At 44.1% G+C, this 19,672-nt stretch overlaps 1 protein-coding gene across 1 annotated transcript in view; it reads right to left on the reverse strand.

Annotated features, from left to right (window-relative positions):
* Nucleotides 1-270: 270 nt before the first annotated feature.
* Nucleotides 271-19,672, reverse strand: part of c5 (complement C5) — a 208,835-nt gene continuing 189,433 nt past the window's right edge. Inside the window, exons 39-41 of the mRNA XM_033048613.1 lie at nt 7,410-7,493; nt 3,954-4,089; nt 271-828 (exon numbers count right to left, since the gene is read on the reverse strand). Of these exons, the coding sequence (XP_032904504.1) occupies nt 693-828; nt 3,954-4,089; nt 7,410-7,493 (356 nt within the window). The 3' untranslated portion in view covers nt 271-692. The remainder of the gene's footprint in view (nt 829-3,953; nt 4,090-7,409; nt 7,494-19,672) is intronic.

Here is a 19,672-nt window from a genome sequence, read left to right on the forward strand (position 1 = left end):
TGTAGAATTATTTACCTGGAACGCCAACACCAAAATTATTAACTGGAGCATCACACGAGTCCAAGAGTGGTCTGACAGCTGTGAGATACGAACTTCCAATGGTGGGAGGTGGTTCATGATCAACAGTGGGACAAGAGCAGTGCTATTTGCTTCCCTCATCCAGCCCTTATGCTGAAGCGCAAACACATGACATATTGTCATCTTCTCCAAAGACTAATTAAAGCAAGAGTACATTCCACAGTAAAACTAGAAGAAAATAACAAAGACAAATTTTGATCATTCATATTTAATTGGAAATAATAGTTAAGGAAGCATTACAGACTTTTCAATGTAATAACCATCCCAATTTTAGCTGTTTAAACTGAAATAGGCAGAAATATTTCCACATTTCACCTTCTAGGAACAGCTTTCCTGACAAGCGCATTAAGATCATTTTCGAGACTTAGCACTAGAAGTGGTTAATAAACATATTTAAATTTAAATTATGAATATGAATAAAGATTATAATCTTTGCAAAATCTATGCTGATCAAATCGTGGCTTGAAAGGTGGCATGATTTTATCTTTCTGCATCCAACAAAAGTGAAACATGATTATTATAAACTTCTACCTTGTTCAGTAGCAAATCAGGAAATTATGATTGGGACAAAAAGAGAAATTAAGAGGATTTTCTTTCCCCTATATTCATGTCTGTTAACACCCATTTATTAACAGTTCAAGTGCAAACTCTTCCATTTGCTGGAGGAAAATATGACATGAGCTCTCAGAACATTCTTTTGCAGCCGGCCACATTTCAATCCAGCTGAATGCGTCCAAGGGATATTCGTATCTAATATAAGTAATATATAAAAATATTAGAACGTATTTCAAAGGGAAAAAAACCCATATGTGGCACGACTCACTTTGAGGATAGTACATCTTGGTGGTGGCAAACCCAGCTTACATCTGCTCACATTCCCTTTCCCCAAACCCCAGTCGACCAACTACAGTTTTCATACCGCCACAACAGGTCAATGGTAGATGCAATTTCACTGGCTCTCCACTCTGCACTGGACCACTTGGACAATAAAAACACCTACGTCAGGCTGTTGTTTATAGACCACAGCTCGGCATTTTATACCATCATCCCTTCCAAGCTGGTTACCAAGCTCACGGAACTGGGCCTCTGCGCATCCCTCTGCAATTGGATCCTCGACTTCCTCATCCACAGACCACAGTCTGTTCGAATTGGAGGAACAACTTCATCCTCAGTAACAATTTGTACGGCAGCACCTCAATGCTGCGTAAACAACTATATTATAATCCTTGTCCAGGATACATTCCACCTCCCCGCAGTGCCCAGCGGTCCCGGAAATTCCCCAGGGTGCCTGTGAATAGCGCGTAGTCCCTTTCTAGTACCACCCGGGCGCAGACGTAACCCTGGAAAAGGGACAGGCAGCCGACTCGGGCAGAGCCCTCTTCCGCCTGGTGCCGTGACTCGCGGATGACCAGCTTAGCCAGGCCCAGGAGCAAACCAACCAGGACATCTTCAGCCCTACCCTCTCCCCTACGCACAGGGTGTCAAAGATGAAGATGGTGGGTGAGAAGTGCAGCCAGAAGGCAAGGAGCAGCCCCTTTAGATAGTGGAACAGGGGCTGCAGCCTCACACACTCCATATACACATGGTACACAGACTCTTCCAGGCCGCAAAAGTGGCAGCGGCTGGCGAGTCTGTGAGCTGCGAGAGAAACAGGTTGTAGGGAACTCCTCGGTGCAATACCCTCCACCCCAGGTCCCAGGTAACCAGCTTTTTATTTTATTTAAAAAAAAAAAAAAAATTTATTCAATTATTAAAAAATAATATTACACTACAATAAAACAAGCCAGAACCCACCACCATAATACAATACAAACATGTAACAAACTACTATACAACTATGATACAATCCTTATTGAGGATACATTCAACACCCTGCGGAGCCCAGCGGTCCCGGAACTCCCTCAGGGTGCCCGCAGACAGGGCGTATTCCCTTTCTAATCCCACCCGGGCACGGACGTAACCCCGGAAAAGGGGCAGGCAGCTGGCTCGGGTAGAGCCCCAGGTAACCAGCTTGGAGGGGATAATGGTATTGAACGCTGAGCTATAGTCGATAAACAACAGCCTGATGTATGTGTTTTTATTGTCCAAGCGGTTCAGTACAGAGTGGAGAGCAGTGAGATTGTGTCTCCGTGGACCTGTTGTGGCAATAGGCAAACTGTAATGGGTCGAGGTTCTTGTCGAGGTAGGAGTTGATATGCTCCATAACCAACCTCTCAAAGTACTTCATCACCACAGACATTAGTGCCACCGGTCGATAATCGTAGAGTCATGTCACCTTACTCTTAGTAGTAAACACTACAACCTCTAATCAACTCAGACTTGGGAGCATTGGTTTTGTCTTTTTGCACTATTATTGTTTGTTTGATTTTCATGTGTACGCATGTGTGCGTATATATATATATATATATATATATACACACACAAACTGAACTGTATTATATTGTTTACAGAGAACTATGTTTACATATTCTGTTGTGCTGCTGCAAGTAAGAATTTAATCGTTCTCTCTCTGGAACATATGACAATATGACAATAAACTCTCTTGACTCTTGACCAGATTAATAATTTGAACTTGAAGTGAAAATCTGATCATTTTCATATAATCTAATGTTGCAAAGATTGTTTTATGACTGTATTTTGCTGTAGGGTATGAAAGTATTGTTAATATGCACTGGGTGAACAATTCTAGTCGTCAAGTTTAATATAAAATGCACCAGTATGGTGAGGTACTATGAAAGGATTGGACCTGATGATCGTGAGTTCAACTCCTGCTTTGCTTGCTGGACAACTAAACGTTTAAAATATATACATCATTAAAGTTAATGACATAACTATGAAACTGTAATAAAAAGTGCAAAGATTCACTAACATCCATTAGGGAAAGAAATTTACTGTCTTTACAATAATATGATTAACTTTTCCCCAAAATGGTCTGAAGAAGGGTCTCGAACCGAAACTTTACCCATTCCTTCTCTCCAGAGATGCTGCCTGTCCTGCTGAGTTACTCCAGGTTTTTGTGTTTATCTTAAGTCTATTTCTAATTCAGTTTGAGGCATTCAGTTCAACGGAAAATACAATAATGCTGTTCTTGACAGTAATGTCAATATCAATCAATAAATAAATTAACTGTATAATTATTAAGGGGTGGCAAGGAGGCGCAGCGGTAGAGTTGCTGTCTTACAGCGCCAGAGATCTGGGTTCGATCCTGACTATGGGTGCGGTCTGTACGCACTTTGTACATTCTCCCTGTGACCGCGTTGGTTTCCTCCCACACTCCAAACACGTACAGGTTTGTAGGTTAATTGGCTTCGGTAAAATTGTAAATTGTCCCTAGTGTGTAGTATAGTGCTAGTGTACGGGGTGATCACTGGTCGGTGAAGACTCGGTGGGCCGAAGGGCTTGTTTCCGTGCTGTATCTCTAAACTAAACTGGAAAGAGTGAAATATACCATTTGGGGGTCAACAGGGTTCAATTCATTATTTTAAATTATTTCAATGTCTCTTTCTATCAATTAATTCACATTGTTGTGACTCTTGATAAAAGCCAACAGGGAAAGAGAATGCTACGGAGTTGTGACTAATACACGAGTGTGATATATATGCAATAAACAGAAAGTTTGCAATTGTAGACATTTATGCAAGGTGATCTCAGATCTTTAGATTTATTTATGTTGCCAGCACTTAGTTTGGATGGAATGATTATAAATAAAATTTAGAAAAATATAAAGCATTTGGATTTTTGTTTCAACTGCGGTCTGAAGGATCAACGCGTATAACTAACGCTCCACAGGAACAGAATGAGTCATTGAATAGAACCTTACCAAGATCAGAGAGAAGAAAGTTGTGTACTTCAGGAAATAATAACCAAATACTTACATATATCTCCTTGATGAAATAAATGTCAGGCTATTTTGTCCCATAATCAAGTATGTTTGTTTTGGGGTCAAGGTAACATCTAAACAAGAGTCTTTTTTAACCAGTGTTATAACTGAATGATGTTCAACTGCATCAGCTGTAATTAAAATACACATTAATGTAGTCTGGTATTTCAACACCTGGAAATGAAACTATATTTAGAAAAAAGTTATGTAAGCTTTATATAAGCAATCACTGTCACAATTATTGTAAAATGCACACTTTCTTATCAAATGTTTATAAGTAATTTTCTTATCAAATGTTTATGTAATTTTAAAGACAGAATGCTGTAAATACTCAGTAAGTCAGGCGGCGTCTGTGGAGACTGAGACAGATGATGAAATTAAAAACTACATATTTTGAAAACTTCAGTAGATCAGGCAGCACCTGTGGAAAGTGAAAAGGTTAATGAATCATGTAAGATGGAAGTGGCGGCGCTGCCTTGCAGCTGCGGCTCGCCTGCAGTCCGTTTATCTTTTCTGTTTTTTGTTTTCTTTTGTTTCATTTTTACAGTTTATTTCGGTTTATTTAGTTGTATATGTGTGGGGGGGGGGGGGGGTGGGTGTAACATGTTTTTTGACTCTTCCTTCGGGGGGGGGATGCGACCTTTCCTGCCGTATCCCCCGTCTCCGTGTCCGTCTGCGCTGAGGCCTATCGCGGAGCTGGCGGCCTCCAACTGCGACCGACCACGAGGCTCTGGAGGCAGAGCCAGGACTTACCAACGCGAGGCTGGCCGACTTCGGGGTTGTGGTTGCGGGGCGACCCAACTTCCGACCCGACTTTGGAGCCTCGGAGGCTCGGCCGCGGGCCAGTGGACGACATCATCGGGAGCTCGAGTTCTGTTTTCCGGAGCTCCCGCAACTACAGCTGCGTCCGCTGGACTGGAGCGCGGCAGCTTCGGCAGCTTCGACCGCCCCGGGCCGCAGAGTTTGAACCGGCCCGTTTGCGGAGCACGGATTCAGCCGCGGGACTTACCTACCATCACCCGGCGGGGTCACAACATCGGAGGCTTGGATTGCCTCAGCGCAGAGGGAGAGCAAGGAGGGAAGAGACAATGGCTTTGGGACTTAAACTGTGTTGAGTGTTTGTTATTTATTCTATGTTATGACTGCAGGCTAAACCATCACCCGGCGGGTTATTGTTACTTTATTACTTTATTGTTTGTTTTGTTTTTGTCTTTTGTTTTGTCTCTTTTCTTATTGATTGATTGTGTTGTGATGTGTTTACCTTGTTTACCAGAGGGACTAAAGATGGAAATTAGCTACTGGCTACAATCTTGCGTATTACATGTAAATGTTTATTAATATGCACTGTCCCTAAATAAATAAATTACAAATTAATTACAAATGTGAAAGATGAGGAAAGATAAGAATTTAAGTTGCAGAGAAGGATAGGGTGAGGCCAGACTGTGTGATGAAAAGCTTTTGATGATCCCATTTGGTTAGGAACTGACAGTGGAGAGAGAAAGACTGAGTTAATATTTCTGATGTACTTTCTGTAGCAGAATTGACTAATTCTGGGCAAACTCTAGCCTTGTTTTGTGGGTGTGAGAAGACATGTGGGAAATGAATGGGATGTGGTCAAAGGTTCTGTCAGCGACAGTAGAGGAAACGATGGGATCAAAAAGGAAGACATCTTTGTGGAGAGAGGGCAAATAGAAGTGAGGGAACTGAGAGAATGGAGCGGAGTACTACAGTCGGCAGGGTGGGAGGAAGTGTAATCCTGCTGGTTGTGGCCATCTGTAATGGATGTTTATGTGCAGAATACTATGTGTAGTACAGGTGAAGGGGTTTATGGGGGGAAGGCAGGAGAATGGAGTTGAGGGGCAAAGGTAGATCAGCCATGATTGAATGGCGGAGTAGACTTGATGGACTGAATGGCCTAATTCTGCTCCTATAACTTATGAACTTATAAGGCAGAGTGACTCAGAGAGAGGAGGGAAATGTCAGAAATGGACCGTGCAAAGGTGGGAGTGAGATGGAAATTAGCAGCACAAAGTAAATAAATGTTCAAGTTCTTAGTGAATAGAAACAGCACTACTGGTCATTAGTATACTGGAAACAGAGTGAGAGAAGGATCCAGAGTGTTCCATGCATCCCATCAGGGGGAGTTATAACATGGGCCCATGTCTGTTCCAATGGCTTTGCCTTAGACCAAGAGAAAATGAATGGAGGTGAAGGAGAAGTTTACTAAATATAAGAATGAGTTCTGCCAGGCAAATGTGTTGGTGAATGCATCTGGTTTGGACTCTGCACATGTTACCAGCAGACAGTCCCCATTACATTCTGGCCTGGGATACAGGGGTAGAGGAGATGTATCTCCACAAATGGTCCAGGAAATCGAAAACTGGCACACAGGACATCAGTGGTGTCACAGTGTAAGTGTAAAGGCGTACAGTTACTACAGGAAAAGACAAATTCTCATTTGACAGATTATCATTTGTAATTCCTGCTACCTTCAATGAAATTCTAATGGCACGCTTATATTTAACTTCACTTTCAACATTTACTTTACTGGCTTTATCTTGTACTAAACACAGTGTTTCCACTTTGAATGAAATTACCTGAAATTCAGGTAATTTTAGGGAAATAAAATAATTTCAGGAAATTTCCCGGCCCAGTAAGCCTTCCCCAACTGCATATGTGCGGGGAGACGCGAAGGGGTCCAATCCGGGCCGCGGGATGATTTGGTGAAAAAAAGCATGTATTTTACAACCATCAGCCGCGTCACAATTGAAAATGGCGCCGGTGATGCGGTGGGGACGCCGTCTCCCCGCGCGTGCGCAGTGGACCCGGTATCCGCGCGTGCGCAGTTGGGGAAGGCTTACCAGGCAGGGAAATACCATCAAATTCCAGGTAATTTGGAATTCTATTTCAGGGAAAAAAAATGTTGAGGTGTGGAAGCACTGACTAAACATCATTCACGGTATTCCCTTTATCATGTATCTGTACACTGTGGATGGCTCGATTGTAATCATGCATTGTATTCTCACTGGCTAGTTAGCACGCAACAAAAGCTTTTCACTGTACCTCGGTACACGTGACAATAAATTAAACTCAAACATTCTGAAGGAACTGTCTCCTTCAAGACTCTGGGTTTGTTCTTTTGTCTCCACAAACCTGCTTTTTCTCTTTCCCGATGCTGAAGAAGTTTGAATAATCGGAAACATTAGCTATATTTGTCAATCCACAGTTACTTGTTGATAATTACAGCATTCTGTTTTTATTTCAGATTTCTTCCACCTGGATGGTTTGCTTGCTACATTTAAATTTATACGTAGCATTGACTGATTAAAGTCAGAATACAACAGGCAACTTCCTGGCCTGCACCAACTGATCCATAAAAAGCCACAATTTTCTTGTGGAGTAAAGACCATCTAAGTATTCCGAGCAATAGTTATCCAGCATAAGGACACACCTTTCATGTATATTTCTTGAATCGTGGCCTTGTACTTGATGAAATTAATCTGCTCCTCAGAAGACAAAATTTGCACTTTGTAGGCTGTATAAAATACAAAAAAAATTAAACATTTCAGATGGAGCAAAAAGTTGGAGCATGATGGAAATCGAGTTATAGAGTTATACAGCACAGAAATAAGTCTTCCAGCCCAATGTGTACAAGTCCAACACAATGTCCCAATGTCTGTACTCACTACCCCGACTGATGAAAGTCATTACATCAAAATCCTTCTTGACCACCCTACCTACCTGTGATACCACTTTCAAGGAACTATGTACCTGTAATCCTAGATCCCTCAACTGTACAACACTCGTCAAAGTCCTGCCATTCACTGTGAAGGTCCTACCCTGGTTTGACATCCCAAAGTGGAACACCTCATACTTATCTGCATTAAATTCCATTAGCCAGTCCTTAGCCCACTTGCCCAACTGATCAAGATCCTGCTGTAATCTTTGATGAAGGCAGGCAAGCTAAAATGCTTTCTATTCACCTCATGATTTTATACACCTTCTGCCCAAACATCCATATGCATCATGTGCATACCAATTATTGTCTAGGACTTAGTGCAAAAGCCTTAGAGGTAGAATTTATTAAGTGCATACTGAACAAGAGAGTTTTCTGAAACAGTATGTGGATAGTGCAACTCAAGGAGGGACCAAACTAGACCTTGTGGTGGGCAATGTGCTCAACCAGGAGGCTGGCATTTCAGTGGAAGCGTATTTTGGGAACAGTAATCACGTCCAAAGATTTTAAGAGAGTTTAGTTTAGTGATACAGCACGGAAATAGCCCCTTCGACCCACCTAGTCTGCACCAATCAGTGATCCCCGCACATTAACACTATCCTACACTCACGAGGGACAATTTTAAATTTTAATACCAAGCCAACTAACCTACAAACCTGTACGTCTTTAGAGTGTGGGAGAAAACTGAACAAGCACCCGTACTCAGGATTGAACCCGGGTCTCTGGTGCTGTAAGGCAGGGCTGCCAACTCTCACGCATTGAGCGTGAGCGTTACGCATTACACAAAATTACACAATACCATGAGGGGAATATATAAGAAGTATGCATAGTCATTTTGCCGGGATATGTGATTCAAGAAGGAGGTTGAAAACCAGCCATAAAAGACAATGACTGGAGATGTGTGTTATCTAACTAAGGGCAGAAATCAGAATCATGTGTTCATCTTTATTCACGTGACACCATGATAAACATGTTACAGAAAAAATAATTTAATGGGGTGGCATGGTGGCGCACCAGTAGAGTTGCTGCCTTGCAGCACCACAGACCCAGATTTGATCCTGACTACGGGAGCTGTCTGTACAGTATTTGTACATTCTTCCTATGACCACATGGGTTTTCTCTGGATATTCCAGTTTCTCCCACATTTGAAAGAAGTGCAGGTTTGTAGGTTAATTGGCTTCTGTAAATTGTCCCTGGCGTGTAGGATGGAACTGGTATATGGTAGATGTTTTACATATATATCTTAATTTCATTGAACCATATACGATTGAATATGTGGCATTATTTTCGTCTAGTTTCTATAGTCAAAGGGTAAGGCTGATTATTTATTTGTGCAGAATAGTGATGGAAGTCCGACTCTTGCTTTGTTTCTGTGTTTTTTTCTCCATATATACGCATAACAGCATAACATCTTATTTCCATACATGAATATAGTCATTCATGTGCTGCACCTGTTGATCAGAGCCTGGCTCTACTGTGGAATGAAATTAGAAATGTAATTTAGCCTAACCTTATTCATACCTAATCCAATTTAAAGCATAAATGTTGCTTTCAAGTAGTTAAAAGACTCACGACAGTATGCACCAGATTGCATAATTTCAAGCTGAAAAATGTGAAGGCTCCCTACCGTGGGAAGGGGGACACCTCCCATACCCTCCCCACCTCGGTCGCTATGCTCCCTCGCAATTTCTCACTCTCAACTCTCACTCAATGTTGGCAGCCCTGTCTACTGCAATGCCACCGTGCTGTTATGAATAGGTTTGGACTTTGGGGGATGGTAGTAAGGCAGCATTACATTACAGCATTTGTATGCGGGACTTGGGGAGAGTAAATTGGGAGCAGTTGTTATTGAATAAGTCCACATTTGACATGTGGAAGTCGTTTAAAGGCCAGCTGATCAAAGTTACAGGAAGGAGGAAGGATAGGATGGCGAGGTAAGGGATGGCAAAGAGATTGTACATTTGGTCTAAAAAGGAAGAATATGTGAGGTTTTGAAAGATAAAATCAGACAAGGTCTTTGAGAATATAAAGCAAGCAAGAAAGAACGAGCAGACTATAAGATTGGGCATGAAATGTCTTTGGTGAATCAGATGAAGGAAAATCTCAAGATTTTTTGTATGTACATTAAAAAAACGAAGGTAACCAGGGAGAAGGTGGTACAGCTTGCAGTAAGTGGATGTAGGTGAGATACTCAATGAGTACTTTGTCTCTGTATTCACCAAGTTGAAGGACATGGAGGACACTGAGATTACTAATATTCCCATTCAGCACAAGAACAGGCCCATCGGCCCACAATGTCTGTGCTGAACATGATGCCAAAACCATCATTTATCTAAGATGGACACAAAATGCTAAAGTAACTCAGCGGGTGAGGCAGCATCTCTGGAGAGAAGGAATGGGGGATGTTTCGGGTCGAGACCCTTCAGACTGATGTCAGGGAGGGGGCGGGACAAAAATAGAATGTCATCAGAGACAGTAAGACTAGTGGAACTGGGAAGGGGATGGAGAGAGAAAACAAGCACGATCTGAAGTTAAAATCTGACTTTGAAGAAGTTCTCCTCTCTCCGACATCTCCCCATCATTTATCTACCTACACGTAACCCATATCCCCCCCATTCGCTGCATATTCATATTCCTATCCAAAACTATTTGAAATCCCACTAACGTATTGATTCAACCACCAAGCCCAGCTGAGCATTCCAGACACTCACCACCCTCGGTAAAAAAACTTGCCCCGCTCATCTCCTTCAACTTTTCCCTCTCACGTTAAAGTTATGGACTTCAGCATTTGATCTTTCCATTCTAGGATTCTGATCCTGACAGTCTATATTATGGTAGAAGTTACTGACAGGGTTAAGGCAGGTCAAGTTACAAACTTACGGATTTATTTTTTGAGGCAGTGACAAAGGTGATTGTAGGGCACTGAATCTTGTCTACATGGATTTTAGTAAGTAATTTGATAAAGTCCATCATGGCACGAGTGGCAAGAGAAAATATTGTAGAAACTTATTTCAGAATCAAAGGACGTTCTTTTAGGAAGGAGATGAGGTGACATTTCTTTAGTCAGAGGGTGGTGGATCTGTGGAATTCTCTGCCACAGAAGGCTGTGGAGGCCAAGCCAGTGGATATTTTTAAGGCAGATATAGATAGATTCTTGATTAGTACAGGCGTCAAAGGTTATGGGGAGAAGGCAGGAGAATTTTAGGAGGGAGAGATAGATCAGCCATGATTGAATGGGGGAGTAGACTTGATGTGCCGAATGACCTAATTCTATTCCTATCACTTATGACCTTATGGCCTTATTAGCCTTGACGAATATCTTCTCTAGCCACAGGTGAGGGCTTGGAGGACTGGAGAGTGGCCAATGTTGTTCCTTTTAAAAAGGGAAGTAGAGATAATCCAGAAAATTATACGTTGGTGAACCTTAGGTCAGTTTTTGGGGAAGCTATTGGAGAGAATTATTTGGGATAAGATATGCTCGCATTTGATAGAGAATAGGTTAATTAGGACAGTCAGAATGAGTTGGTCCAGGGCAGGTCATGATTTACAAACTTGATTTAGTTATTTGATGCAGTGAGAAGGTGATCAATGGGGGTAGGGCACTGAATGTCTCCATGGATTTTAGTAAGATATTTGATAACATCCCTCATGGTAGGCTGATCTAGAAGATTAAGATGGATTTGATCCACCATGACTTGGTCATTCGGATTCAGAACTGGCTTGTCATAGACCACAGAGGGTTGTGGTGGAAGGGTGTTATAACGAGATAGATCCCATCAGGCCCAGTGGATTTATCCATCTAAATGTTCTCAAAGAGACCCAACAACCTCCTTCTTGATCTTCAAGTGTCCTAGCATCTTAGTATTGCCCACACTGATTCCCAGGGTGCTGGAGGTCTAATATAGATATAAACGTAGATGGATTGATTAGACGACACCAAGATCTCTGGAGTTGAAGACAGTAAGGAAGCTCGTCGAATATACAGCAGGATGTAATCAGCTCAAAAAAGGGTTTTTCTCCAATGAAGTATGACGTCTTTCACCTTGAATGTGAGGGGAAAGTATACAATTAATGTCAAGACCATTAATAGAGGGAAGGAATGGGTGACGTTTCGGGTCGAGACCCTTCTTCAGACTGGTTAGGTATAAGGGAAATGAGAAATATAGATAATAATAATAATAATGGATGGGATTTATATAGCGCCTTTCTAATACTCAAGGCGCTTTACATCGCATTATTCATTCACTCCTCAGTCACACTCGGTGATGGTAAGCTACTTCTGTAGCCACAGCTGCCCTGGGGCAGACTGACGGAAGCGTGGCTGCCAATCTGCGCCTACGGCCCCTCCGACCACCACCAATCACTCACACACATTCACACACAGGCAAAGGTGGGTGAAGTGTCTTGCCCAAGGACACAACGACAGTATGCACTCCAAGCGGGATTCGAACCGGCTACCTTCCGGTTGCCAGCCGAACACTTAGCCCATTGTGCCATCTGTCGTCCTTGGAGTGTGGGAGGATGATGATGTTGAGAGATAAAGAACAATGAATGAAAGAAATGCAAAAAAAGTAACGATAGGAAAGGAAACAGGCCATTGTTAGCTGTTTGTAGGGTGAAAACGAGAAGCTAGTGCGAATTGGGTGGTGGAGGAATAGAGAGAGGGAATGCCGGGGCTACATTCCCCATACTAGAATGTTGCCTGGGTTTCAACAACTAAGTTACAGAGAAAGGTTGAATAAGTTAGGTCTTTATTCTCTGGAGCGCAGAAGGTTAAGGGGGGACTTGATAGAGGTCTTTAAAATGATGAGAGGGATAGACAGAGTTGATGTGGATCAGCTTTTCCCTTTGAGAATAGGGAAGATTCAAACAAGAGGACATGACTTCAGAATTAAGGGACAGAAGTTTAGGGGTAACATGAGGGGGAACTTCTTTACTCAGAGAGTGGTAGCGGTGTGGAATGAGCTTCCAGTGGAAGTGGTGGAGGCAGGTTCGTTGGTATCATTTAAAAATAAATTGGATAGGCATATGGATGAGAAGGGAATGGAGGGTTATGGTATGAGTGCAGGCAGGTGGGACTAAGGGAAAAAAGTTGTTCGGCACGGACTTGTAGGGCCGAGATGGCCTGTTTCCGTGCTGTAATTGTTTTTGGTTATATGGTTATATGGTTACATTAAGTGAGATAAATCAATATTCATACCACTAGGCTGTAAGCTGCCCAAGCAAAATATGAGATGCTGTTCCACCAATTTGCATCTAGCCTCACTCTGACAATGGAGAAGACTGAGGACAGAAAGATCTGTGTAGGAATGGGAAGGCAAATTAAAGTGTCCAGCAAGCGGGAGATCAGGTAGGTTCAGGCAGGCTGAGCTAAGGTGTTTCACAAAATGATCTCCCAGTCAACATTTGGTCTTGTCAATGTATAACATGATCCCACATGAGCACCAGGCCTTTGTCTCAAACACTATTACTAATTTCATCACTTCTGGCTGTCTGCCTTCTGCACCCTCCAACCTTATTGTTTCCCAGCCCCGCACAGCCCGGTTTTACCTTCTCCCCAAAATCCACACACACAACTGCCCTTGCAGACCCATTGTTTCTGCCTGCTCCTGCCCCATGGAACGGATTTCCATGTACCTCCACTCCATCCTATCCCCCCCGGTCCAATCTCTCCTGACCTACGTCCAAGATACCTCGCATGCCCTTCGTCTCTTTAATGACTTCCGCTTTCCGAGCCCCCACTCCCTCATCTTTACTATTGATGTTCAGTCACTCTGCACCTATATCCCCCACCAGGAAGGCCTTAAAGCCCTCCGTTTCTTCCTCGACCGCAGAACCATCCAATTTCCCTTTACTAACACTCTACTCCACCTAGCTGGTCCTCACCCTCAACAACTTCTCCTTTGACTCCTCCCACTTCCTCCAAGTCCACGTAGCTATGAGCACCTGCATGGGCCCCCAGTTATGCCTGGCTCTTTGTACGATACGTTGAACAATCCTTGTTCCAAGCGTACACTTGCCATATCCCCGAACTTTATGTCCGTTACATTGATGACAGCATCGGTGCTACCTACTGCACCCATGCAGAACTCATGGACTTCATCAAATTCACCACCAATTTTCATCCAGCACTCAAATTTAGAAACATAGAAAATAGGTGCAGGAGTAGGCCCATCGAGCCAGCACCGCCATTCAATGTGATCATGGCTGATCATCCACAATCAGTACCCCGTTCCTGCCTTCTTCCCATCTTCCTTGATTCCGCTAGCCCTAAGAGCTCTAACTCTCTTTTAAATACATCTAGTGAAATGGCCTCCACTGCCTTCTGAGGCAGAGAACTCCACAAATTCACAACTCTCTGGGTGAAAACGTTTTTCCTCATCTCAGTTCTAAATGGCACTATCCACAGTCTGGTTCTGGATTCCCGCAACATCGGGAACATGTTTCCTGCATCTAACTTGTCCAATCCCTTAATAATTTTATATGCTTCTTTAAGATCCCCTCTCATCTTTCTAAATTCCAGTGAATACAAGCCCAGTCATTCCATTCTTTCATCATTTGATACAATACTCCAGATGTGGTCTCACCAGGGCCCTGTACAACTGCAGAAGGACCTCTTTACTCCTAAACTCAAATCTTCTCGTTATGAAGGCCAACATGCCATTAGCTTTCTTCACTGCCTGCTGTACCTGCATGTTTACTTTCAGTGACTGATGTACAAGGACACCCAGGTCTCGTTGCACTTCCCTTTTTCCTAAACTGACATTCAGATAATAATCTGCCTTCTTGTTCGTGCCACCAAAGTGGATAACCTCACATTTATCCACACTATACTGCATCTGCCATGCATCTGCACACTCACACAACCTATCCAAGTCACACTGCATCCTCATAGCATCCTCTTCACAGTTTACACTACCACCCAGCATTGTGTCATCTGCAAATTTGCTAATGTTACTTTTAATTCCTTCATCTAAATTATTAATATATATTGTAAATTCCCGTTAATTCCTACTCTTTGTTTCCTGTCTGCCAACCAATTTTCTATCCATGTCAATACCCTACCCCCAATACCATGGGCTCAAATTTTGCCTACTAATCTCCTGAGTGGGACCTTATCAAATGCTTTCTGAAAGTCCAGATGCACCACATCCACTGGCTCTCCCTTAACTATTTTATTGTTACATCCTCAAAAAATTCCAGAAGATTAGTCAAGCAAGATTTCCCCTTCATAAATCCATGCTGACTTGGACCTATCCTGTAACTGCAATCCAAATACATCTTTAATAATTGACTCCAGCATCTTCTCCACCACCGATGTCAGGCTAACTGGTCTATAATTCTGTTTTCTCTCTCCCTCCTTTCTTAAAAAGTGGGATAACATTAGCTATCCTCCAATCCACAGGAACTGATCCAGAATCTATAGAACATTGGAAAATGATCTATACTTGGACCATGTCCGACACCTCCCTCGCTTTTCTTGATGTCAGTTTCCATCACAGGAAATAGACTGACATCTATTACAAACCCACTGACTCCCACAACTAACTCAACTACACTTATTCCCACCCTGCAAAGACTCTATCTCCTACTCCGAATTCCTCCATCTGCGCCCAAGATGAGGTGTTCCATACCTGGACATCCGAGATGTCCTCATTCTTTAGGGAATGGGGGTTCCCCTCTCCCATCATAGATGAGGCCCTCTCTCGTGTCTCCTCGGTACCCTGCACCTCCGCCCTTGCATCCCCCTCCCACTAGTCGCAACAGAGAGAGACCCGTAGTCCTTATCTTCCACCCCAACAGCCGTCGCATACAACACATAATCCTCCAAAATTTACGCCACCTCCAACGGGTTCCCATCACTAGCGACATTTTACCATCTCCACTCTTTTCCGCCTTCCGCAGAGACCTTTCCCTCCGCAACTCTCTGGTTAACTCATCCATTCCCACCCAAACCACCCCCTCCCCAGGTACCTTCCCCTGTAACTGCAGAAGATGGCATGTCCCTATACCTCCTCTCTCGGCTCTGTCCAGAGACCTCGACAGTCCTTTCAGGTTAGGCAGAGTTTCACTTGCGCCTCCTCCAACCTCATCTATTGTATCCGTTGTTCAAGATGTGGACTCTTATACATCGGCGAGACCAAACGCAGACTGGGCGATCGTTTCGCGGAACACCTTCGCTCAGCCCGCCAGAACCAACCTGATCTCCCGGTTGCCGGACACTTTAATTCTCCTTCCCATTCCTCCACAGACCTTTCTGTCCAAGGTCTCCTCCATTGTCAGAGTGAGGCTAAACGCAAATTGGAGGAACAGCATCTCATATTTTGTTTGGGCAGCTTACAGCCCAGTGGTATGAATATTGATTTCTCTCACTTCAGGTAGCCCCGGCATTCCTTCTCTCTCTAACCCTCCCCCACCCAAGTCGCACTAGCTTCTCGTTTTCACCCTACAAACAGCTAGCAATGGCCTGTTTCCTTTATCATTGTTACTTTTTTGCATATCTTTCAATCATTGTTCTTTATCTCTCCACATCATTGACTATATCTCTCGTTTCCCTTATCCCAAACCTGTCTGAAGAAGGGTCTCGACCCGAAATGTCACCCATTCCTTTTCTCTAGAGATGTTGCCTGTCCTGCTAATTTACTCCAGCTCTTTGTGTCTATCTTCGGTTTAAACCAGCATCTGCAGTTCCTTCCTACACAAGGGATCTTGGGGTCTTATTCTATAGTTCCTTGAAAGTGGTAAGACAAGTAAATAGAGTGCCAGAGAAGGCATTTGATATGCTTGTCTTCATTGGTTGGAGGATTGTGTATAAGAATCAGGAAGTCATGATGCAGCTTTACAGGTATTTAGTTGGGGCACATTTGGAATAGTTGGCCCCCCTCGGTCATGAATGACCATGGGTGATTCATCCTAGTTATTGGCTGCTTGCTCCAAACCTCGGCTGGAGCAGCGTCGCTTGTTGTAGGTGTAGGTTTGCAGGTGATGTGTAGTCGGATGCAAGCCTGGGTGATGTCATATGGAGGACAGGCTGTTGCCCATGCAGCATGTCCCCCCTCTCCACGTCGCTGATCGATCCAAAGGAACAGCAGAGCCGTTACAGTTTGGCACCAGCGCCGTCGCAGGAGCTGCCAGACCGAGGGTGTAGACAACGACGAACTACCTTAGGGGCTCTGACTCCGGATTTTCTTGAGGTTTACTCCTGGAGCCTTTTCCATGACTGGATATGGCCACAAGGCAGTGGAGGTTTTAAATCCGAGTTTTCCCTCTCCTAGATGGACTGCCATCCCAGGCTGACGAGTCCCATCTCGTGGGGGCGGGAGCGTCTACCTTCCTGTGCAGGTCTATAGCACCTGCCCACTGTCCAGACATTTGGAATAATGTGCACAGTTCTGGCCTACCAATTCCAGGAAGGATGTAGAGCCTTTGGAGAGGGTGCAGAAGAGGTTCACCAGAACGCTGCTTGGATTAGGGAATATTAATATAAAGAGAGGTAGTTGGGTTGTTTTTGCTGGAGTGTTAGAGGGGAGATGTGATAGAACATATAAAATTACAAGAGGCATAGATAGGCAGACAGGCAAATCCTTTGTCCTAGAGTGGAAATGACAAAGACTATAGAGCATAGCTTTAAGGTAAGAGGGCAAAATTTAAAGGATATGCGGGGGGCAAGTTTTTTACACTCTGTGGGAGCCTGGAATGCTCTTCCAGGGGTGGTGGTGGAGGCAGATAACATTGTGGTGTTTAGGAAGCTTTTGGATAGGCACATGGAAATGCAGGAGAATGGAGGGATACAGATCACTTAGAGGCAAAGGAGATTATTCTAATGTGACATCATGTTCTGCACAGACATTGTGGGCCGAAGGGCCTGTTGCTGTGCTCTACTGTTCTTTGTAAAGATGTGCTAGATGGCTCCAGCTGCTCCAGCAGTCCCCATCATTCAGCATGTCCCTGACCTACGTCTAGAGCTTGCTTAGAGCCCTTAGATCTAAGTCTAGAGGCCCAGGAGCCGTTGGAGTGAGAGGAGGAGTTTCCGGGCGGTGAGTTTAAAAACCGAGCGCGGGGCTTAGTTTCACAGAGGCCCAGGAGCCGTTGGAGCGAGAGGAGGACCCAATCTGTAATGGTCCATCACACTTCAAAGGAAGTGGTCTGGTGGAAGCCGCTGATTGGTGGAAGCGGACTAGAGGAAGCAGCTGATTGGGAGCAACCCCAGGTTTGCATTTCTGCTTTCTGGTTAAGGGTTCAGTGAGTTAAGGGTTCAGTGAGTTAAGGCTTCAGTGAGTTAAGGGTTCAGTGAGTTAAGGGTTCAGTGAGTTAAGGGTTCAGTGAGTTAAGGGTTCAGTGAGTTAAGGGTCCAGTGAGTTAAGGGTGCAGTGCTTTTTAGTAAAGGTACATTTTAAAGGATTAAGATTTTTATAGTGTGAGTGAGTTGATTTAATTTAGGGGTAAGCCATGTCAGTTGAGATCGGCCCCATGGTTTGCTCATCCTGCAACATGTGGGAGATCAGGGATATGGTCGGTGTCCCTGGTGACTATGTTTGCAGGAAGTGTGCCCAGCTGCAGTTCCTGTCAGACCGCATTGAACGATTGGAGCTGCGGTTGGATTCATACTGGAGCATCCACGATGCTGAGATAGTCATGAATAGCACGTACAGTGAGTTGGCCACACCGCAGGTAAAGGTTAAGCGGACAGAAAGGGAACGGGTGGCCATTAGCCAGCGTAGCAGTAGGCAGGTAGTGCAGGAGTCCCCTGCGGTCATCTCCCTCCTAAACAGATATACCATTTTGGTACTGTTGGGGGAGATGGCTCGTCAGGGGAAGGCAGCAGCAGCCAAGTCCATGGCACCGCAGCACAGGAGGGGAGGAAAAAGAGTGGAAGGGCTATAGTAATAGGGGATTCAATTGTAAGGGGAATAGATAGGCGTTTCTGTGACCGCAAACGAGACTCCAGGATGGTATGTTGCCTCCCTGGTGCAAGGGTCAGGGATGTCACTGAATGGCTGCAGAACATTCTGGAGGGGGAGGGTGATCAGCCAGTTGTCGTGGTGCACATTGGCACCAACGATATAGGTAAAAAACGGGATGAGGTCCTACAAGGCGAATTTAGGGAGCTAGGAGATAAACTTAAAAGTAGGACCTCAAAGGTAATAATCTCTGGATTATTACCAGTGCCACGTGCTAGTCAGAGTAGAAATAGGAGGATATTGCAGATGAATACGTGGCTTGAAAAATGGTACAAGGGGGAGGGATTCAAATTTCTAGGGCATTGGAACCAGTTCTGGGGGAGGTGGGACCAGTAGAAACAGGACCGTCTGCACCTGGGCTGGAATGGAACCAATGTTCTTGGGCGAGTGTTTGCTAGTGCTGTCGGGGAGGATTTAAGCTAATGTGGAAGGGGGATGGGTGCAGAGAGACAGAGGGGTGTAAAATAAGGGCAGAAGCAATAGGTAGCAAGGTGAAAAGTAAGTGGCAGGCAGACAAATCCAGGGCAAAAATCAAAAAGGGCCACTTTTCAACATAATTGTATAAGGGGTAAGCGTGTTGTAAAGACAAGCCTGAAGGCTTTGTGTTTCAATGCAAGGAGCATTCGTAATAAGGTGGATGAGTTGAATGTGCAGATAGTTATTAATGAATATGATATAGTTGGGATCACGGAGACATGGCTCCAGGGTGACCAAGGCTGGGAGCTGAACATCCAGGGATATTCAATATTCAGGAGGGATAGACAGAAAGGAAAAGGAGGGGGGGGGGGGGGGGTTAGAGAGGAGATTAACGCAATAGAAAGGAAGGACATTAGCTTGGAGGATGAATTGATATGGGTAGAGCTGTGAAACACTAAGGGGCAGAAAACGCTAGTGGGAGTTGTGTACAGGCCACCTAACAGTAGTAGTGAATCAAATTGGCTGGGGTGCTGAGGAAGAGGATTTCTTGGAATGTATGCGGGATAGTTTTCTAAACCAACATGTAGAGGAACCAACGAG

This window comes from Amblyraja radiata, chromosome 32, assembly GCF_010909765.2.
Source record: "Amblyraja radiata isolate CabotCenter1 chromosome 32, sAmbRad1.1.pri, whole genome shotgun sequence".
NCBI lineage: Eukaryota > Metazoa > Chordata > Chondrichthyes > Rajiformes > Rajidae > Amblyraja > Amblyraja radiata.